Source organism: Heterodontus francisci, chromosome 32 (assembly GCF_036365525.1).
Source record: "Heterodontus francisci isolate sHetFra1 chromosome 32, sHetFra1.hap1, whole genome shotgun sequence".
NCBI lineage: Eukaryota > Metazoa > Chordata > Chondrichthyes > Heterodontiformes > Heterodontidae > Heterodontus > Heterodontus francisci.
This window is the reverse complement of record NC_090402.1, coordinates 13,340,460-13,363,628: the sequence shown is the minus strand read 5'-3', so window position 1 is coordinate 13,363,628 and position 23,169 is coordinate 13,340,460. Positions and strand designations below refer to the sequence as shown.

Genomic DNA, 23,169 nt, shown 5'->3' with positions numbered 1-23,169 from the left:
AGCTAGAAGACCAACAGGAGGCCCTCCAGCACTGAAGGAGCATAGGCTGGCCTTTGAAGGCAAGTGAGGGAGAGAGTGTCCCAAGATGGAATCGCCCTTTCTTCAACTTTTTATAATTTTAAATAAAGTCCTTAGCAGCAGGGCCACCACGGTGTGTTGGAGGGGGGAGGAACCTCTCCACAAGGAAGCCTGCAGCTGCAGCTGAAGCCAGACAGGCAGGGAGGGCCTCTAAACCTGCCTAGAGTGCAACACTCTCCTCCCCCTCTCAGGAGGCCACCTCCTGCAGCTACACTGCTCCCCAACGCCTCAGAGGGCCTGGAGGCTGACGGGAAAATCCCAGTCGGCCTCTGACAATAGGCCTTAATAAGCTATTAACGAGTTGAATTGGCTACCTGCTGTTTGTGGGCGGGCAGCCCTGCCGTGCTCCTATCTCGCCTCTGGGAAAATGGCCCATGGGCGGGATGGAGTCAGTTAGCAGGCATGCCGGCTGGTAGCGCAAAATTCTGGCCCACCCGCCTCCGTGCTTGTCTCCAACAGGGCCTAAACATTCTGCCCCTCTCTTTCTTCTGAGCTCCAGAGAATACAGGCCCGTTCTACTCAATCTCTCCTCATAGGGCAGCCCTCTCACCCTAGGAATCAATCTAGTGAACCTTCATTGCATCCCATCCAAGGCAGTTATATCCTTCTTTTGGTAAGGAGATCAAAACAGTACACAATATTGCAAGTGATGTCTCACAAAAGCCCTATAGAATTACAGCAGGACTTCCAACCCCAATCCCCTTGCATTAAAGGCTATGAGGCCTACTGCCTCCTGAATTGCATATTGTACCTACATGTTAACTTGCTGTGATTTGTGTACAAGGGCTCCGAAATCATATCAACATTTACCAGTCGCTCAACTTTTTAAAAAATACCCTACTTTTCCATTCTTCTGACCAAAGTGGATAATTTCACACTTCCCTGGATCACTTTACCTGCCACCTTCTTGCCCAATCACTTAACCAGTCTATATCCCTTTGCAGTCTTTTTTGCACGTCCTCACAGCTTACTTACCCTCCTAACTTTTTGTTAGCAAACTTAGATACCTACACTGAGTTCCCTCATCTTAGTCATTGATATAAATTGTAAACAGCTGAGGTCCAAGCATTGAACCTGGAGCACTCTACTAGTTGCACCCTGCCATCCTGAAAATGACCTGTTTATTCTTACTTTCTGTTTGTTAAGTAATCCTCAATCTATGTTAAATATATTACCCCTAATCCCACAAACCCTAATGGAATGTTGGCTTTTATATAAAGGAGATTGGAATTCAAAAATGAGGAAGTGATGCTTCAGTTGCACAGAGCCTAGGTTGGACCCTATCTGGACTGCTGCATTTAGTTTTAGGCAGCAAACCTCACGAAAGATATAGTGTCCTTGAAAGAGATAGGGCTGGATTTTATGCTGGAGTCAGGGCTCCTGGCTAAAAAGGCAGGGAAAGCTTGCCTCGGTCTTTTTTGTGACACACCGGAGCAATTCTCCGGTCTTTTTAAATCAAAGTTTCAGGAGCTGGGATTCCCATTCCTTTAAAGATGGGGATCCCACTTCCAAAAGCTGCCAGCCCAGAAGTCCTCCCTCCCTGCCTGCCTGGGTGTGGTTGCAGTCAAAGGCCACACTGTAGAGGGGCTCCCCACCACCCACCAACAGTGGTGGCCTGGCTGCTGAATCTGCTTTTTATTTAAAGTTTTAAACTTTGACGAGAGGGCACCGCCATGTTGAAGCGCCCTCTCAGTTACTTACCATCCATTGCAGGCTGCTGCTCCTCTCAAGCTGGAAGGCCTCTGATTGGCCCTCCAGCCTTTAGAGCCCATCCACCACCCTTAATTGGACAGATATCGATCAATTTCAGAAATAAAATCAACCGAACAGCATCAACTGCCATTTGTGGCAGAGAGTTCCAAACTTCTACCACCCTTAGTGTGTAGAAGCGTTTCCCAACTTCACTCCTGAAAAACCCTGCTCTGACCTTTAGGCTATATCCTCTCGCCTTACTAGTCCTAGATTCCCCAACTAGGGGAAACAGTTTTTCCTGATCTACCCTTTCAGTTCCCATAATATCTTGAAAACTTCTATCAAATCGCCTCTTAATCTTGCAAATTCTAGGGGACTCCCACCCTAGTGTGTGTAATCTCACTTTGTAATGTAACCCTTGGAGTTCTAATACATCAAATAAATGTGCGGTGTCCAAACTGAACACAGTACTTCAGGTAATGTCTAACCAGGGCTTTGTATAGCTGTAGCAGGATTTCTAACCCTTTGTATTCTAGTCCTCTAGATATAAAGGCCAGTATTCCATTAGCCTTCTTAATTACTTTTGTACCTGCCCCTGACATTTTAATGACCCCAAAGTCTCTTTGGACCCACACCATTTCTAGCTTTTCACCATTGTTATAACAGTTTTTGTACTAAAATCTTAGAATTCTGTGTGTTTTAAAAAACTGAAAAAGTATTTTTCAGTGGACTTGGACACCTGCAAATAGCTGAAATTTTTGGATGTTGACTTTGTATACAATAGGAAAAGCAAGCCAGCCAAGGGTTTTTGACCTCCTCAGAGCAACACTTTGAAAGGGGAGACACTGGGCTGGATTTTACGACGGGAGGACAGGAGCTGGCCAGCGACATAAAAGTCAGTGGCGAACCCGCATCTGCCCAGCCCAGGGATCCGACCCACATTTTACGGGTCCCCGGGCTTTAACTGTTCAGAGGCGGGACTTCCACCCACTTGAGGAAGTTCTACCTCATTGAGCTGCCGGCCAATCATCGGGCTGGCGGCTCTTAGTCCCAGCAGCGCCACTGGGAGTGGTGGCCACTGCTGGGACTGCATCCCAGCAGAGGACATGGAGCCAGGACCGAGGTAAGTTTGGTTTGCTTTGCTGGACTGTTCAGTCATGGCCCACTGAGGCAAGGGTGGTTGTTTGCGGGGGCGTCTCGGGTCCTGGGGGTGGTTGGGGAAGCAGGGCAGCCTTCAATTGGGCATCCCGATTGCCAGGCGCCCCCACCCCATGCGCTGGAAGGCCGCCAGGTATTACTGGGTCACCTTTCAAGACTATCGGATGTCCACTTGCCACGGGTAAAATACCCGTGGAGGTGGGAAAAGGCCATTAAGTGGTCACTTATGGGCCTTGATTGACCTGGGGCAGGTGGCCTGTTTCTCGCCCCCCGCGGCCCACATAAAGCGGGGCGGAGGCAGAAGTGGGCCAGGAAGGCCTCCCGGAGCCTCCCTCTCCATTTTACGCCACCCCACCCTGCCACCATTGGCTCACTAGGATGGCGTAAAATTATGGCCACTGTGTCTGGTCATGTGATCGTCTCAAAGATTTTTGCTTTCACTTTGGACCCTTTTAAAAACAGTGATTGGACAAAGAGCAGGCATTTGAAATTTGGTTTCTGACCTGCCTGGAGATGAAAGTGGAAGACCCAGAAAAGACCTCTCTCTGTAAAGGAAACTTGCATCTCTTGAAAAGAAACCCTGAATTTGAAAGGTGGTACCTATTGCCACCTGTCTCTGAAGAATTCCTGCATCCAGTGTGGTTCCTGTTTCCTCCTGTGTTTTGGGAAATCCTGGAACCTGAAGAAAACTTCTTCTATACTGCTGCTGTGAGTCCTAAGCAGACCTGTTGCTTCACCCTTGCTGAAAGACCTATGTGATGCCTGCTGTAGCAAAATTGCCTACCCATCACAGACTGTTCATCAACCTCGCCTGGAGACATTTGGATTGGCATTTGACTATTCAACTCTGGGACACCTCACCCAACCGAAGAATCTCCTGCCAGAACATGACAAACTGAAAAATTTTATTATTCCTTATTTCCGAAGAAACAGCTGTAAACCAAAACTCTTTTTTCCTGGTTAACCGTTTTTTTTAAATGTAGTGTGCAGGAGGACTAGGGAAATATGGAGCTTTCATATATATAAATTTATCTCATTAGAGGTTAAGACTTTTTTTTTCTAATAAATAGTTAATGGTGTTCTTTAAAGAAACCTGGTTGGTGTGCTTTATTCTGGGGGAAAATAGAGTTTTAATTGGCTATTCTTCGGTAGGTGGGAAAATTCATTGATATGCTGTGAACCGTGGAGAAATGGGAATGAATTAACAGTGCATTTCTCCCGCCTTGGTTGTAACACCATTTAGAAAGTACTCTGGTCTATCCCTTTTAGATCCAAAGTGGATGACCTCATGCTTGCCTACATAGAAATCCGTTGCCACAGTTTTGTTCATTCACTTTATTAATATCTCTCTAATTTTATGCTTCCATCTACACTGCTTACAATGCCGTCTATTTTTGTGCCATTGGAAAACTCAAATACGTTGCTCTCTATCCTGACATCTAAATCATTAATACAGTGAATAGCTGAGGCCCCAACATAGATCCCCATGGGATGCCCCAGTTACATCCTGCCAATTAGAGTACCTGTCCATTATCCTTACTCTCTATCTCCTGCTGTTTAGCCGATCTCCTCACCAGGTCAATAATTTGCTCTTAATTCCATTAGCTTCCACTTTAGCTAGAAGTCTCTTTTAAGGGACTAGATCGAATGCCTTCTAGAAGCTCATATACATAACATTCCCCAGCCCACTACTTCAGTTACCTTTTCAAAAAAATTCAATCAGGTGCATCAGGCATGACCTACCCTTTGCAATTCAATGCAAGACTCCTTACCCTTCCTTCCTCTTAGATCTTTTAAAGCTCAAGTTCAGTGTCCCCTAATCACTTCTTGATTTATCAAGCATTGTTATTTACACTTTTAGCCTTGATAGTAACCTGCGCTATGGGTATTAAAACCTTCATCTAGACTTTTTCATAAAATAAAGCAAAATAATGTAATTTAAGTATATTTTTAAAAAATCAAAATGCATTTAAGAGTCCTTGTCCTTCATTGCCATTTAAAGGAAATAGTAGAAAAACAAGTCAATTGAGATACCTTTATGTTTAAGATTATTCATTTTATTTAAAGTGAAACCAGAAATGTACAGGGGGAATCTGCACTTCCCTTTCATCACAGAATTTCATATCCTGTAAAATTAAAATGCATCAACGAGATAGTCAAAACCCAATTTTATTCATTCAGATTTTGGAACTGTGGAGCTCTGGAGACGGTGGTATTCCTTCAACCTGTTGGAAAATAGGATATTTAGCTTTTTATAATAAAACAGGGAGACATCAAAAAAGTAGAGAATTTGCCTTACACTGATTTTAACATAAATCCATTATCTTCCAATCAAAACTCTTCTGCCAGTTCTTTCAAGAAGGCCTGCCTGATACCATCGGTGTAGTTCCTAAGATGTGGGTGTGCTGTATACAGCAAGGTTGCACAGCTTGACTGATGTGCTATAATGGTAGCTCCTTCATACATAGTGTCAAAGAAAAGATGTTCCCATTAACTGATGGTACAATGACTAGGCGACAGAGATTTAAGGTTTTGGACAAGAGATACAGGGGGGATCGGAGGAAGAACTTTTTTTTTTAAACGCAGTGAGTGTTAATCACCTGGAACTTGCTGCCGATGAGGGTCATGGAAGTGGAGACAATCAGTGATTTCAAAGGGAAATTGGATGGGCACTTGAGGGAAATAAACTCACAGGGCTATGGCGATAGAGTGGGCAAATGGGACTGACTGGATTGCTCTACAGAGAGCTGACATGGAGTCGATGGGCCAAATGGCCTCCTTCTGTGCTGTTATAACTCTCTGATTCTATATGTTGGCCTTTAAATAAATAGGCCACCACGAAGAGAGATTTTGCAATGGTCACACAGGTTGGGCTTTCTGACCATAAACCTTTCAACTAGAGTATTTAAATTCTAAATCTTATTTAGTGACACCAAAAAAAACAGCTAACAGGACATTGAGAGGAAACATGTTCGTGCACAAGATTCTTCACATGGTGGGTTCCTGATCTTGGCTTCAAAATAAAACAGAAAAATGGGATTAGGCACTTTCTGGATGGAGGGGAAAAAAATAGAGAAAGATATAAGCAGGGGCTGCAGTTGCTTCTTCCACTTGCCAAGTTACAACATTTTTGCACACCCACCCTTGTGGCTAGTGCATGGGTGCATGGGTGCAGGCACACCTACAACAGGATAAGAACCACATTTTTATCAAACCTATTGGCAATTAAGTTGTTCAACATTTTAGCTCATGCTCAGAATGGGTTTGTAAATTATGTCCCCCATGATAATAGGAAAAAAAATGTTTGAAGTAGACATAAAAGACCTGGACTAATAGTTTTCAAATAAAAATGGCACGCACCTCAAAGAACAGATTCTAATGAATCCACCTGCATCAAGTGGGTCATAATCACCCTGTACATTCATGCTGGAAAGAAAAAATTAAGTTAATAAATTACACCAATCTCACTCTTGATTAATTTTCTTTTGCTAGATTTTAATATATTTAAGTACCTCTGGTGCGATCTAAATGTAACTACTGTTATAACACAATGGGCTGGACTTTACATTTCCGCCGCACGAACAAAGGGGGGTCTGCCATGTGGACTGCACGTTGTGGAGCCGCCGCGATATTAAACGTGGCGGCTCATTTATATGGCTGGGTGGACCCCACCCCAAATGACGTGAAGGGGATGGGTTGTTCGACCCGGGCAATGGTGTCAGGCATCAGTGCGCAGGCGCCGATGCCATTTTTAAAGGGCTTCGAGCCCTGCACTGCAATTTAAAATATAAAGGGACATTGCTTTTAAAAAATTAAACAACTTGATCCTGACCCTCTCCCACCACCCCCCACAATAACCACAGAATTAAGTACCTGCCCTCTCCTCCCACTAAAACACTTACTTGGTGCACCTGACCTTCCCCCATCAAAGTTCCTAAACTTTAAACTTTACCCCTTCCCACCATCCCTTAGACCGATTAAATTACTCTGACGCCGCTCCCCCACTACCCACCGCACAGAGAAACTTACCTACTCCCCCCCTGCCCCGAAACAGTGTTCCCGCCTTGGATCTCCAGACAGGGATCCGAAGATGCAGGAGTGCTGGCCACTGGCACCAATATCGGAGTGAGACGGATGGCGGAAGTGGTTAAGTAATTAATTCATTTATTTGCATTTTGAAAAAATATGCAGTTTTTGCTCCAGTCGTCAAGCAGTGGGGGGAGGGGTGGGGGTAGGCCACCACGAGGCCTCGGGCCGCTGGCAAAATTGGTCCGGGCCTTCCTGGCGCGAGGCCCATGGCGGGCCTCTGCCTGAGGCATTTCAGGTCCCTCCCCGCCACGACCCCCGACGTCAGGGGCACTGTAAAATCCAGCCCAATGTCTCACCAGATAGATAACATTTTGACCACTGTACCAAGTCCATGTTAGAGCATGTTGGAGAACCAAGGTGCTACAACATGGAATAACTGGATAGAAGTTTGTATCTTTAATTTCCTCTACATGCTAAGCTCTGATCTTTGTTGCACCATAGAGAGGAAATGCCAAGCAACAGCAAAAACTTGCATTCATACAACACCATTAACATGGAAACATATCCTGTGGCATTTCAGATAAAAATAGGCACTAACATTATGGTTAAAGGAGTGATGATGAATGGTCTCTTTGAACTTCCAGAAGACATTTGATAAGGTTCTGCACAAACATATGAGCAAAAATGAAAGAGCACAGAATTTGAGGTACTCTCATGAATGGGTTGGTGAGGTTGGAGATAGAGTGGGGATAAAGGGAATGCTCTCTCATTCGCAGGGTGTGATAAGTGGTGTTTCCAGGATCTACACTGGGGCCTATATACACACACACACACACACACTATATATATGTATATATGGATGTATGGATATATCTATTTTGGATGAAGGAATAGAGAGTTGTGAATCCAAGTTTGCACAGTAAGTTGTGTAGATTGAAGCAGAAGGTTACAAAAGGGCCTAGACAAAGTGAGTGGGCAAAACCATAGTAGATACAATTCAATATGTGGGAAAGCATGAGGTCATCCATGTTGGATCAGAGAAAGACAAATCAGAATATTTTCTTAATGGTAAGTGACTAGGAGTTGTGGAGAAGCATTTAGATATCCAAGTACTTATATCACTAAAAGCTAGTGGTCAGATACAAAATGTATGTATAAAAAATCAAAAAGAAACGAGAGAGCAGAGGTGCAGGGCAGTGAAGAGGCGAATGGTAATCAAAGTGAGACAGGAAGAGGCAGAAAATGCAAAAAGAGTGCAGCAGAAATTATAACCAGAACGTGTAATAATGGCAAAAAGTCAAAGTTTAAGGCTCTTTATCTAAATGCAAGCAGCATTTGTAACAAGATAGATGAGTGGACGACACAAATGGAAATTAATAAGTATGACTTGATAGCTATTACAGAGACATGGTTGCAGGGTGACCAATACTGAGAACTCAATATTCGAGGGTGTTCGACGTTCTGGAAAAATAGGCAAAAAGGAAAATGAGGTGGGGTAGCTTTGTTAATAAAGGAAGGTATCAGTGCAGTGGTGAGTAGTGATATCGGTGCAATAGATCGTGATGTGGAATCAGTTTGGGTGGAAATAAGGAATAGCAAGGGGAAGAAGTCACGGGTGGGAGTCGTCTATAGGCCCCTGAAGAGTTGCCTCACTGTAGGACAAAGTATAAATCGGGAAATAATGGAGGTGTGTAAAGAAGGGCACTACAATTGTCCTGGGTGATTTTAATCTGCATATTGACTGGACAAATCAGATTAGCAGAAGTAACATGGAAGACAAATTTGTAGAGTGCATCAGGGATTGTTACTTAGAGCAATATGTTGCAGAACCTACCAGGGAACAGGCTATTTCAGATCTAGTAATGTATAATGAGGTAGGATTAATAAGAGATATCGTACTTAAGGATCCTCTAGGGGATAGCAATAAACGCCTCCTCAGGTCAGGGAAAAAAAAACCAGACCCGAACTTGACAGAATCACATCGGACCCGAGCCTGATCCGGCCCGAGTCCCTCCATTTTCCCCCCACGCCCGACTCGACCCGAGCTGAGCCTGACCTGACCACCAGAATGTTCCCTTTACCTACCTTGCGACTCCGAATCTGCAGGAAACTGCAGCATGAATGTGATGCGTCATAGAGACGCTCACTGCGCAGACTCAGAGTTTCCCTCCTTGACGTCCCGGACTCCCAGCTCAGGTAGGTTTTTTACTTTTAACACTTAGCAGCAATACTTAATTTTGTGTGTCCGACCTGGACTCGGCCCAACCCAAGCCCGAAGGCCGGACCCAGAAGAGCGACCCAACCCGACCCCGACACATGTCGTCGGGTCCCGTTGGGTTTGGGTCAGGTAGCAGGTCTTTAGGTAGCAATTACAACATGGTAGAATTTCAAATTCAGTTTGAGGGTGAGCAACTCGTGTCTCAAACCAGTGTCCTCAACTTAAACAAGGGTAATGACAGTGGGATGAAGAAAGAGTTGTCTAAGGTGGGCTGGGAAAATAGACTAAGGGGAAGGTCAGTGGATGAGCAGTGGCAGACATTTAAGCAGATATTTCATTACGCTCAGCAAAAATTTATCCCGGTCAAAAAGAAGGACTCGATGAGACGGATGAACCACCCGTGGTTAACAAAGACAGTCAAGGAGAGTATCCAATCAAAAACTAGGCATATAAAGCAGCGGAAACTACTGGCAGGCCAGAGGATTGGGAATTTGTTTTTAGGAACTAGCAGCGAATGACTAAAAAGCTAATTAAGAGGGAGAAAATTGATTATGAAAGTAAATTGGCAAGAAATATAAAAACAAAGAACAAGAGCTTCTATGGGTATATAAAAAGAGTAGCTGAAGTGAGCGTGGGATCCTTGGAGGATGCGACTGGGGAATTGATAACGGGGAACAGGGAAATGGCAGATAATTTAAACCAATATTTTGCATCGGTCTTCACGGTGGAGGACACTATAAACATCCCACAGATATCAGAAAAGCAAGGAGCTAATGGTTGAAAGATCTTATAACAGTCTCTATTTGACAAACTTATGGGACTAAAGGCAGACATGTCACCAGGACCTGATGGCCTACATCCAAGGGTTTTAAAGGAAGTGGTTGCAGAGATAGTGGAGGCATTGGTCAAAATATTCCAGAACTCACTGGATTCCGGGAAGGTTCCAGCAGATTGGAAAACCACTAATGTGATGCTCCTGTTCAAGATGGGAGGGAGACAAAAATCAGGAAACTATAGGCCAGTCAGCCTAACACTGGTCATTGGGAAAATGCTAGAGTCCATTATTAAGGAAGAAATAGCAGGACATTTAGAAAAGCTTAACGCAATCAAACAGTCAACATGGTTTTGTGAAAGGGAAATCATGTTTGACCAATTTGCTAGAGCTCTTTGAGGATATAACAAGCAGAGTTGATAAAGGGGAACCGGTAGATGTAGTGCATTTAGATTTCCAGAAGGCATTTGATAAGGTGCCACATAAAAGATTATTGCACAAGATAGGAGCTCCCGGTATTGGGGGTAATGTATTAGCATGAATTGAGGATTGGTTAACTCACAGAGGACAGAGAGTTGGGATTAATGGGTCTTTTTCAGGTTGGAAAGACGTAACTAGTGGAGTGCCACAAGATCAGTCCTAGGGCCTCAATTATTTACTATCTATATTAATGACTTGGAGGAGGGGGCAGAGTGTGATATTTCCAAATTTGCTGATGATACAAAAATAGGTGGGAGGGCATGTTGAGATGAGGACATAAGGAATCTGCAAAGGGGATACAGATAGGTTGAGCGAGTGGACAAAAACTTGGCAGATGGAGTTTAATGTAGGAAAGCGTGAGGTCATGCACTTTGGTAGGAAGAATCAAAAGGCAGACTATTATTTAAATGGAGAGAGACTTCAAGAAAGTGCAGCACAGGGATCTGGATGTTCTTGTGCATGAAACACAAAAAGTTAGCATGCAGGTGCAGCAAGTAATTAAGAAGGCAAATGGAATTTTGGCGTTTATTGCTATGGGGTTGGAGTTTAAAAATAGGGAAGTCTTGTTACAACTGTACAGGGTGTGGTGAGGCCGCACCTGGAGTACTGTGTACAGTTTTGGTCCCTGTATTTAAGAAAGGATATACTGGCATTGGAGGCAGTTCAAAAGCGATTCACTAGGCTGATTCCTGGGATGAAGGGGTTGACTTATCAATAACGACTAAACAGGTTCGCCCTTTATTCATTAGAGTTTAGAAGAATGAAACGTACAAGATTCTGAGGGGGCTTGACAGGGTAGATGTTGAGAAGATGTTTCCACTAGTGGGGGAATCTCGAACTAGGGGACATAGTTACAGAATAAGGGGACATTCATTTAAAACTGAGATGCGAAGGAATTTCTTCTCTCAGAGGGTAGTGAATGTCTGGAATTCTCTACCCCAGAGAGTTGTAGAGGCTAGATCACTCAAAGTATTTAAAGAGAAGGTAGATAGATTTTTGAAATATCAGGGAGTTGAGGGCAATGAGGAGCTGGCATGAAAGAGGAATTCTGGTCTGGGGCAGATCAGCCATGATCTTGTTGAAGGGTGGGGCAGACTTGAGGGGCCGAATGGCCTCCTCCTGCTCCTACTACTTATGTTCTTTTGTTCTAATGGAACGTTTGGGGAGGGGAGGGCAATTAGAATGGGGGGAAAAAGCGAGAAAGTGATGCTTCAGTTGTACAGAGCCTTGGTCAGACTCCAACTGGAGTACTAAGTTCAGTTTTGGGCACTGAACCACAGCCAAGATATATTAGCCTTGGATGGGATACTGCACAGATTCACACGAATCTTACTAGGGATTAAAAGGTAAATTATGATGACTGGTTGCACAAACCTTCCGTTTTGAAGGTCAAAGGATGCTCCAATTGAGGCTATTAGAATGACAGAGAGATTTGATAGGTTAGAAAGGGAAACTATTTCCTCTGGTGAGGAATCCAGAACATGAAGAAATAATATTAAAATTAGAGTTAAACCATTTTGGAGTGAAATTAGGAGGCATTTTTCACACAAAGGGTAGTAGGAATTGAATTCTGTCTCCCAAAAAGCTGTGGATGCTGGATCAATTGAAACTTTCAAGACTTTGATCGATAGTTTTTGGTTAGTCAAGGGCAAAGGGTTGGGGGGTGTTGGAGGTACAGACCAGTCTTGATCTAAACTGAATAGCCTGCACCCATATTCCTAGGCGAGTGAACTAGAGTTGCCAATATTGAGGCAAAGCGAGAAGATAATGCACAAGAAGGGATTGGGTGCCCACGGAGTCGGGGGAGGGTTGCAGGCTGGAGAAGATAGCATAGATAAGGAGAGGTAGACCCCTGAAGGGATTTAAACATGAAGATGAGCGTTTTAAACTGGGTGCATTGGAGTATCAGGAGTCTATGTAAATCAGTGAGGACAGGGGTGATGGGTGAATGGGACTTGGTGTGGAAAGTGAAATGATTCAAACTTTGGATAAGCTGAAGTTTACGGAGAGTGGAGGATGGGAGGCCCAGGAGAGCATTGGAAAACCTGAGTCTGGAGGCGATACAAGTATGGATAAGCATTTCAGCAGCAGAATGGCTGAGTTAGGCGCTGAAGCAGTCACTGATAAATCCAATAGAATTCAGGAGAAACTTCTTTACCCAGAGAGTGGTTAGAATGTGGAATTTGATAGCAGTTGGCAGGAAAAAAGACAGAAGCGCAAGGGGAGAGCCAACTGTGTAACAGCCTCGACAACCAATTTTTTCTGCAGCACCTGTGGAAGAGTCTGTCACTCTAGTATTGGCCTTTATAGCCACTCCAGGCGCTGCTCCACAAACCACTGACCACCTCCAGGCGCTTACCCATTGTCTCCCGAGACAAGGAGGCCAAAGAAGGAGTAGTTAAGGCAAATAGCATAGAACCCGTTAAAAGGAAGGTAGATAAGTACACGAGGGAGAAAGGAATAAAAAGGGTCTACAGATTGGGTTAGATGAAATAGAAAGAAGCACAAAGAGCTGCATAGACCAGTTGGGCCAAATTGTCTGTTTCTGTACTGTAAAGTCTATGCAATTTGATGCAATGCTATGGAAGTGGAAGTAGGCAGTCTTGTGATGGAAAGGATACAGGATTGGATGCTCAGCTTGGACAGCAAGACTGTGAGCAGCTTCAGACAATGGATGAGGAAGGGTTTGGAAGCAGCCAGATTGGGTGATGGACAGCTAAGTTACTAAATAGCTAAATTAGCTGTGTGCCAGATACATTCAAATCTTTGCCCTTTGGACTGGAGAGCATAATTTTACTAGGGACAAGGATATCAAAAGGTGGAGGTGGAAGATTGCTTGAGTAGATCGTGGGCAGTAGAAGTCTCGTGATAAAGGGAGGGTGGTCAAAGGCTAGGTAATTGGAAACTTGAAAGTGCAGTTGTAAGTGATATGGAGGAGAGTCTTCTTCCCAGGAGCAGATGCATAAGGAAATGTGGTTGGTAGGAGGATGCGGGTGGTGAGGAGTACAGGGAAATGGTTGGAGATGACCTCGTTGGTGATCAAGACTATGGTAGTAGAATACGGGAATATATTCCCTTGTGGCTCGCTACCCAGTGAAATTGGCAGATATTTGAATGTGCACCCTTGTGGTAAAATGAGTGCAAAGGAAGAATTATCCCCCTCCAAACTCTTAGTGAAAGAAATTGTCAAATTCATTAAGTACTAATCGTATACTGAGTTTGTGTACTTCATCATGATTTCCATTGTGTAATGATCAATGCATATTATAGAGAAAATTGTGATTATATAACTGACCTCTTAGCAGCAATAAGTAATGCATTGCATTATTCACTCAGCAAACATGCACATCTCACTACACAGCTGAACTAGAGTGGTCTGTGATGTATTTACTAACACTGCACATGTAATGAGCAAACCCATAGTTTATTTTAAAAACTGCATTTAACTTCTTTTACCATGAATACCATACGAGCAGACTGATGAGGGTAACCCCCAGGGCACCTATACTCCTATGGTAGCTACTGTTTGCTAAATAGTGTTTGTATCCAAGGTTTTGCTTACACTAATACATCAATCTGTTCTACCCTTGCTAAATGTAGGGTCAACTGCTTCAATAGATAAATTAGAATCAATAAACGGTTCAAGGATAATGCACGTTGACAGCAACATGTCCGAGAAACATGCATCACTTTAATTTTACTCCTCAGGCTTTTATTATAGTCTGTTAGAAGGAGAGTCAAAAAAGCCACAGCATATTGACACAGTCTTTTCAATGGACAACTTTTGCTCAACAAATTGATTTTTTTATTCTTTGACAGCCAGGGCTAATAAAATGAAATCTCTCAGTTAAACCACCAGAGTTTTATTTTTAAAGGAAAAATTAAAAGCCAAGTTATTGTTCTTTTGATGACTTAGAGTATGCAGGCTGCACTGAATGCTTCCATACAGTGGGAACTTAACAATTAGAGAACATCTATCAAAACAGCTTTTGTTGCCAGTTGTAATCTGACAATGTCAAGAATGTAGAGAATCTTCAAGGCAACATAGCCAATTAAATGTATTAAGAATCATACATACAGGCATTGCATTCACCTGTAGCATGCAATGTAATAAAAACTAATCAGATCACATGGTTGTTATGGCAGGACTGTGCCTCGAGCTATGGGGTTTGGTTGCAGGAGGTGTGGTTTTTAGCTACATAACAAAACATTTACCTAGGCATTTAACAAAACAAATAAAATGTAGGATGAATCATCCCAGGGTCACTCTCTAATGCACCTACAATTGGCTGCTGGAGCACCACTGGCATTGGTTAGGGTTCAGTTTGCCTATTCATGCTGACAGCTGCTGACTTCCGCAATAAAAACATGTGGCTTAAGCCAAAGTCCTCTCATATCTACCACACAACCTGATTTGTGTTTATTTCAATGCATGTCACAGGGGAATATTAATGCTTTAGAATTAGGTTCTCAGTACAATGAACTGTGGAATATTGTATTGATGAGAAGGTAGGGGAGGAAAGGGAAGAAAATATACAATTCTTAATTAAGAACAGAAAATGCTGAAAATATTCAGCAGGTCAGGCAGCATCTGTGGAGAGGAAAACAGAGTTAACATTTCAGGTTGGTGACTTTCCATCAGAACTGGAAGAAGTTAGAGATGTAGTTGGTTTTAAGCAAGTACAAAGGCAGTGAAGGGGTGGTAGTGGTGGTGGAGGAAAGAAAAAAAGGAAAGGTCTGTGATAGGGTGAATGTCAGGAGAAATTAAATGACAAAAGGGATAATGGTGCATAGCAAAAGGGAGTGGCAATGGGACAAGTAAAGAAACAGGAGATGGATCTAGAGGAGCTAAAAATGACAAAATAGAAACATTACCAATGATTGCTGTCCAAAAAAATTAGAGCAGTGGTTATGATCCAAAAATTTTTAATCCAATGTTGAGTTTGGAAAGCTGTAAGTTTTTTTAAAAAGTTGTTTAAAAATAGAGTGTGCTACAAATTAAAAGGTCTGGAAAAGGAGACAGCCCACCACCTTCTTAGGTCAATTGAAGGGCCTTTCCAGCATTACCCATATCCCAAAAACACATGCATGGACAATTGCATATAGGCAAAGGTCATTTAATGCAAATAAATCTGAACACAGGTGGAAAAATAAATCATGAAATATATTTGCATTAGCTCCCTTGATGGCCTTGAATAAAGGCACTGCCTAGAGAAGCACTCAGCATTCAGCCAGAGATCAGAAGGCCTGAGGCTTGATTCCTGGTTTGTACTGACCTCACCAAGGCAGCAATTTGGGAGAGGGTATTACAGTTGGCATCAGTGTTCCTTGGCTAAGTAACGAGAAAAATATAACTAAAATCAGTCAGGTTTCCTGCTCCTTTCTATTTAGAGAGCTCTGTGAGAAATGAATGGGTACAGATATTGGGCGGGATTGGCTGTGATGTTCCCTCCAGAATTGAGCAACCTGACAATGCTCCCTGTCTAAGCTACTACATGTAAAATGGGCAGTTGGATGAGGTACCAGAGGATTGCAACATCCACAAACATATCATGACAGACATTGGTACCTTCAGGTGAGGAGGGAAGAAAAACGAAAAATAAAATTAAATGTTCATCAGTCACACCTCATGCCGGAGACCCTCAAGTTATCCAGCCTCCCTCATTTGTGCAATAAATTCTTAATGGCTCACTGTTGTGCACCCTCTATTCAAAGCACAAAGATTCCCCCTGCCAACTCTATGGGATATTTTACCCTGTAGTGACTGAGATCAGAAACCTAGTAGCAATGCTTCATTTTGGCACCAATAACAAAACTGTCCAACAATGAAAAAAACGGGTATTTCCATTTATGAGGGAAGTTTTCTTTTGTGCAGTATTACAAGAAAAAATGCAAACATTACATTGCAATAGCAAACAGATGAAATCTTCCCCCACAGTTATGCTATATTTTGTACTATTTCTAAAATGGAAAAAAAACAAGAGGCAAAGTGACACTTATTTACAAATGCTTCTCAGCCTTTTCATGATGCAAAGAGTATAGTAAGTGTTAACTCATGTTCTCACAGCTGGTGGCCCAACAATTACAACACAAGCAGGCTACCTGCCCTCTTTCTCATTACCAACACTCCAAACTCAATCAGTACACAAGACAGAAACGATCAGCAGCAGTATAGTAACTATAGTAAATGGCAACTGCTTGGTCTGCACTTTAACCACCACCAATACCCAAACACTTAGCCAAAGTATCACTCATTTTCTGATGTACTGTCAATTATAAGAATGGGTTTTTGGAAAATGAGTATGAGAGACAACGGTAACTGTGTCATAACTGAGTATTATAACAAAAGGTGGAACTACATCAAAAGGAAGCAAAATATATTTTAATACTGACTGTTACTTTCTCATTGTGAGGCTTTTAATGATATTATTAGTGATTGAAACCACACTGGTGATACAGTAATGAACACAATTGTATGAAATTCCTTAATAATATCACACAGCAGGATATCTCAGCCAACAGAGAACCTTTTAACAAAGACATGGGTGCCGATTTTTAAGGGAGGACGGATACAGTGGGTGCGAGCCCCTGAAATGGGCAACACACCTGCGAATCTGGGGACTCAACCTCATTTAAATAAAAGTTCCTGGAATCCCACCTGAAACCTGACTGTCTGTGATCTGCAGGAGCTTTCTGGCCACAAAGGGTGTGTGGGGAAGCTTGGAGCAAAGGTGGCCTAAGACTTCCTCGAGATCCAAAGGAGCACACCTGCTCCTCACTGCCAATAAGGAAACCCAAAGTTAAATCGTATGGCTCATGATCTGACTCCTGACAGATTTTGCCTGACGGGGAAGTTGTCACTGCTTCCATACTCAGGCCTCCAACTAAAAATTGCAGATTGGGTCCTGAGAAAATCATCAGATCTGTTTGCATATTTGAAAAAGGATCACACTGCTTTCCTACAGGTGTCCCCACTCACCTCCTAAAAAAATTGGGACACAGTGGGTGAGTGCCATGGCCTCATTTTAACTACATTCCCACCTGGTTTATACCACGCTGGGGCATTAAAGCTGGGCCATGGTGATTAAGAAACAATATGATTGGCCCTCATAAATCACATCAGGTCAGTGTTATGACTAAGCTCCTTTTAATGAGGTTAAAATGTATCAATAGAAATAATGTTACTCCATTCTAACAATTATTGCTCAGCAAAAACACTATTTTGATTTGCAAAGCTGCTGGCCCTTGCTTCCCAAATTGTTTTGATATATTACATCTTGTGCTATCTTGTGGGATATGCACTATATAGGCTTGGCTTCCCTGAGATTGTGACGCTAAGAGGATGCATTGCTACACTGTTCGAAAGTGTTATTTTGGGAACCTCTACTCCCAGTTTGAGCTGCATAACACAATGGAGCACTAATACCAAAGTGTTGAGCGCAGGTTTAATTCCATATTCTGCTGAGCTCCTGTTGTATGGTGATGGAGAGACACTAAACTGAATCCTATGACCCTGCCCTCACAGGAATGAACAGAAAAAATATTGTTGCAAAAATCTTTCTTGTACAGTTCTCATGTGGCTCTTAGCAGCAATTCAGAGTTATGCTGGTAATGGTCTGGGAGAAGGTTATCTACCTGTAGGTGATGTGTACCAGTGAAGCAAAAAGGGGAGAAATCAAGGTAAAATATCCTTATATAATTCTTTAAAAATCACTTCTGTTTTAACTTTTGTTTTTAAATTGTCTGCTTTTCTTTGTCTCCCTCCATATAGGTTTCAAAATGCCACAGCAGTTACCATCCACGTTGCAACTGATGAATTATTTGCGAGAATAAAAAAACAAGCAATTTGGAAGAATTTACAATGGTGCTGGATGTCTCTCCAGAATTCTATGCTTTTATTTTTGTGCAGTCGAGTGGGCTGTATGCCATATAATTACATTACTTTATACCTACTGTGACCAGTCACTTCCAGCCTCCTGTACTGCTTACTGCTATTCTTTTATTAGTATGATTCCATCATCATTCAAACATTTTAAAGGCACTGATGTAGAAATTGAAAGAGAAATCACTTTGGAACTGACAGGGAATAAATGCTCCTGATTACTTTTACTTTATTCATTTAGCTCCTTCTGTGACTGTAAGCCATAAAGAAGGGGATTATTAAGGGTTACTCTGCACACATTTTGGCTACAAAAGAGATAAATCAGCTGAGGTATTTATCCTACCCGATACCTTTTTCTCAGGGATAAAAACATTTCAATGTCTTTACAATCTCAAAACGTAGCTTTGACAATAAGAAAGTAAACTGCATGTGTAACACAATACAATTTTAACTCTGCATGAGTAATTGTATTTACTTATTTAAAAACAAGGATAAAGGACACAGTTTGCTGCCTTTTGAGTGGCCGGCAAGAAACTTAACACAGATTTATATCGATCCACTGAATGGTACCATGGGTTATTGATCTGTATGTGTTATTGTTGATTTTTTTGTAGCTGTAATTGGTTGGATTAAAATCAATAAAGATTATAACACTGAAATATGTGCATCAGATGTAAGTATTTTTTGGGCCATGAGACTGTCAATAACTAATCTCACTATATCAACAGTAATGCACTGCTTCCTCATACTTGCCCACTTACAAAACATCAAACTCAATATTGCAACAGGGTTTTTATGCCTTTAGTATCTAATATATACATTATACACAGCAAATATATAGATAATGGATGAATGAATGTGAGTAAAAGGAAATAGTTTCATCAAGAGGGTCAGGGTGGCAATCTAAAGCACAACAGATTAAATCTCAGTTTATCAATGTCAACTGCTCAACAAGAGATGTTATTTCTTTTAAAACTCACTCCTAAGTACATTATTCCCATGAATCTATGTATTTCATTTCTGGAAAGTAGCTCCTCATTGTGCCAGTTTGCATTGATTATGCACTTGTGAATGCATCATAGAACTCAAACACCAGTTACACAATTAATGTTTTGGTATGGTGAATATCTCAGTAAAAAACATTTAGTTTTTAATATAATGTTCCTTCCAATCATATCAGAAGAATACTTATTAAAAATTTCCATCAATTTTTTTTTATATCCCACAATATCATAATGTGATACTCTATAAGTTTATGCAATAGATTTCAGACATAAAGAAAAGCCACCAATTCTGGCAATTTAAAATATTTGCACAAGATTCTGGGAATGCATTGCAAATCATTCAGCATCTGTGGGGCCCTTCTTCTGGAGATCTGAGTGCTAGAGTTCTTTTAAGAGGAATTCAGATGTGGAACAAACTCACACAGTAAGAACTCCTGTTCTGTCTTTCATGGTAGCCATGAAATTATGGTGACATGATTTTTAACGGTTCTCCTTAGTGGAAGATATATATCTTCTGATCCTGATTGCATTGTTCCTCATTAATTGCCTGGCTTCTTATTTTGGCATCATTGTTCAAACTTGGCACATTTTGCTCATTATACACTTATCTAAGTCATTAATAACGACAGCTGAAATGGGCTGACAGGAAGAGTATTTCAAGCCCAAACTCCAGACTTTTTCAAGAGAAAGTTAGGTGGTGGATTAGAAAGATGTTATGGTTGGTATTTTTGAATGATGAGACCAAACAGAATGAAGAGTCTTATTCAGCCAAGCTGACCTCATGGTAAGAGTTCTCAGCACTAAAATTTCCACAATATTCAAACTAAACTGCAAGCCAATCAATAAAGATTGTGATGTTACATACCTGACAAGATCTTGGTTGTACAGGGAAGTAGGTGACTCCCGACCAAGAACATAAACATTACCCTTAAAGACAGACACCTGAACTTTCCCTGCAACATTCTCCTGTGATTTGTTGATGCAGTGCCGGACAAATGCACACTCAGGGCTGTTCCAAAATCCTATAAAAGCAAGAAAGAATTTTTAAACAAGTGAATAAATATTAAGCAGATAATCAGAAATGATTGCAAAGTGGTAATCTCATTGAGCAAGTTCAGAAAACATACAAACCATGACTGCAATAATCATGCAGTTCAGAAATACCACCTGAATTTTTATTTAAATTCATACATGGGATGTAGGTGTCACTGGACAACGTATGCCAGCCAAGAGCGACGTCTCAATTCATTCCATCTTCGCTGCCTCCGGAGAATACTTGGCATCAGGTGGCAGGGCCATATCTCCAACACAGAAGTCCTCGAAGTGGCCAACATCCCCAGCTTGTACACACTACTGAGTCAGCGGTGCTTGAGATGGCTTGGCTATGTGAGCCGCATGGAAGATGGCAGGATCCCCAAAGACACATTGTACAGCGAGCTCGTCACTGGTATCAGACCCACCGGCCGTCCATGTCTCCACTATAAAGACGTCTGCAAACGCGACAGGAAATCCTGTGACATTGATCACAAGTCATGGGAGTCAGTTGCCAGCGTTCGCCAGAGCTGGCGGGCAGCCATAAAGACAGGGCTAAAATGTGGCGAGTCGAAGAGACTTAGTAGTTGGCAGGAAAAAAGACAGAGGCGCAAGGGGAGAGCCAACTGTGCAAAAGCCCTGACAAACAAGTTTCTCTGCAGCACCTGTGGAAGAGCCTGTCACTCTAGAATTGGCCTTTATAGCCACTCCAGGCGCTGCTTCACAAACCACTGACCACCTCCAGGCGCGTATCCATTGTCTCTTGAGATAAGGAGGTCCAAAAGAAAAGAATTTATATGGCTACTCCAGTTCAGTTTCTGGTCAATGGTAGCCCCTAGGATGCTGATAATGGGGGATTCAGCGATGGTAATGCAGTTGAATGTCAAGGGGAGATGGTTAGATTCTCTCTTGCTGGAGATGGTCATTGCCTGGCACTTGTGTGGCGCAAATGTTACTTGCCTCATCAGCCCAAGCCTGGATATTGGCCAGGTCTTGCTGCATTTCTACATGGACTGCTTCAGTATTTGAGGAGTCGCGAATGGTGCTGAACATTGTGCAATCATCAGCGAACATCCCCACTTATGACCTTATGATTGAAGGAAGGTCATTAATGAAGCAGCTGAAGATGGTTGGGCCTAGGATACTACCCTGAGGAACTCCTGCAGTGATGTCCTGGAGTTCAGATGATTGACCTCCAAAAACCACAACCATGTTCCTTTGCGCTAGGTATGACTCCAGCCAGCGGAGGGTTTTACCCGATTCCCATTGACCTCAGTTTTGCTAGGGCTCCTTGATGCCATACTCGGTCAAAAGCTGCCTTGATGTCAAGGGGAGTCACTCTCACCTCAACTCGAGTTCAGCTCTTTTGTCCATGTTTGGACCAAGGCTGTAATGAGCTCAGGAGCTGAGTGGCCCTGGCGGAGCCCAAACTGAGCGTCACTGAGCAGGTTATTGCTAAGCAAGTGCCGCTTGATGGCATTGTTGATGACACCTTCCATCACTTTACTGATGATTGAGAGTAGGCTGATGGGGCAGTAATTGGCCAGGTTGGACTTGTCCTGCTTTTTGTGTACAGGACATACCTGGGCAATTTTCCACATTGCAGGGTAGATGCAATCCGGAACAGCTTGGCTAGGGGCGCGGCAAGTTCTGGAGCACATGTCTTCAGTACTATTGCTGGAATATTGTCAGGACCCATAGCTTTTGCAGGATCCAGTGCCTTCAGTCGTTTCTTGATATCACGCGGAGTGAATTGAATTGGCTGAAGTCTGGCATCTGTGATGCTGGGGACTTCAGGAGGAGGCCGAGATGGATCATCAACTCGGCACTTCTGGCTGAAGATTGTTGCAAATGCTTCTGCCTTATCTATCGCACTGATGTGCTGGGCTCCCCCAGCATTGAGGATGGGGATATTTGTGGAGCCACCTCCTCCAGTTAGTTGTTTAATTGTCCACCACCATTCACGGCTGGATGTGGCAGGACTGCAGAGCTTAGATCTGATCTGTTGGTTATGGGATCACTTAGCTCTGTCTATCGCATGCTGCTTACGCAGTTTGGCATGCAAGTAGTCCTGGGTTGTCGCTTCACCAGGTTGACACCTCATTTTGCGGTATGCCTGATGCTGCTCCTGGCATGCCCTCCTGCACTCTTCATTGAACCAGGGTTGGTCTCCTGGCTTGATGGTAATGGTGGAGTGGGGGATATGCTGGGCCATGAGGTTACAGATTGTGGTTGAGTACAATTCTGCTGCTGCTGATGGCCCACTGCGCCTCATGGATGCCCAGTTTTGCATTGCTAGATCTGTTCGAAATCTATCCCATTTAGCACGGTGATAGTGCCACACAACACGATGGACGGTATCCTCAATGTGAAGGCGGGACTTCGTCTCCACAAGCACTGTGCGGTGGTCGCTCCTACCAATACTGTCATGGACAGAAGCATCTGCGGCAGGCAGATTGGTGAGGACGAGGTCAAGTATATTTTTCCCTCGTGTTGGTTCCCCCACCACCTGCCGCAGACCCAGTCTAGCAGCTATGTCCTTTAGGACTCGGCCAGCTCGGTCAGTAGTGGTGCTACCGAGCCACTCTTGGTGATGGACATTGAAGTTCCCCACCCAGAGTACATTTTGTGCCCTTGCCACCCTCAGTGCTTCCTCCAAGTGGTGTTCAACATGGAGGAGTACTGAGTCATCAGCTGAGGGAGGGCGGTAGGTGGTTACCTTGCCCGCGTTTGACCTGATACCATGAGACTTCATGGGGTCCGGAGTCGATGTTGAGGACTCCCAGGGCAACTCCCTCCCTACTGTATACCACTGTGCCACCAC

At 43.1% G+C, this 23,169-nt stretch overlaps 1 protein-coding gene across 2 annotated transcripts in view; it reads right to left on the bottom strand.

The window, feature by feature from the left end:
- Positions 1 to 4,963: 4,963 nt before the first annotated feature.
- Positions 4,964 to 23,169, bottom strand: part of ass1 (argininosuccinate synthase 1) — a 162,548-nt gene continuing 144,342 nt past the window's right edge. For both annotated transcript variants that reach the window (XM_068012270.1, XM_068012268.1), the window contains exons 13-15: positions 20,179 to 20,335; positions 6,289 to 6,354; positions 4,964 to 5,153 (exon numbers count right to left, since the gene is read on the bottom strand). In XM_068012270.1, the coding sequence (XP_067868371.1) occupies positions 5,102 to 5,153; positions 6,289 to 6,354; positions 20,179 to 20,335 (275 nt within the window). In that variant the 3' untranslated portion in view covers positions 4,964 to 5,101. The remainder of the gene's footprint in view (positions 5,154 to 6,288; positions 6,355 to 20,178; positions 20,336 to 23,169) is intronic.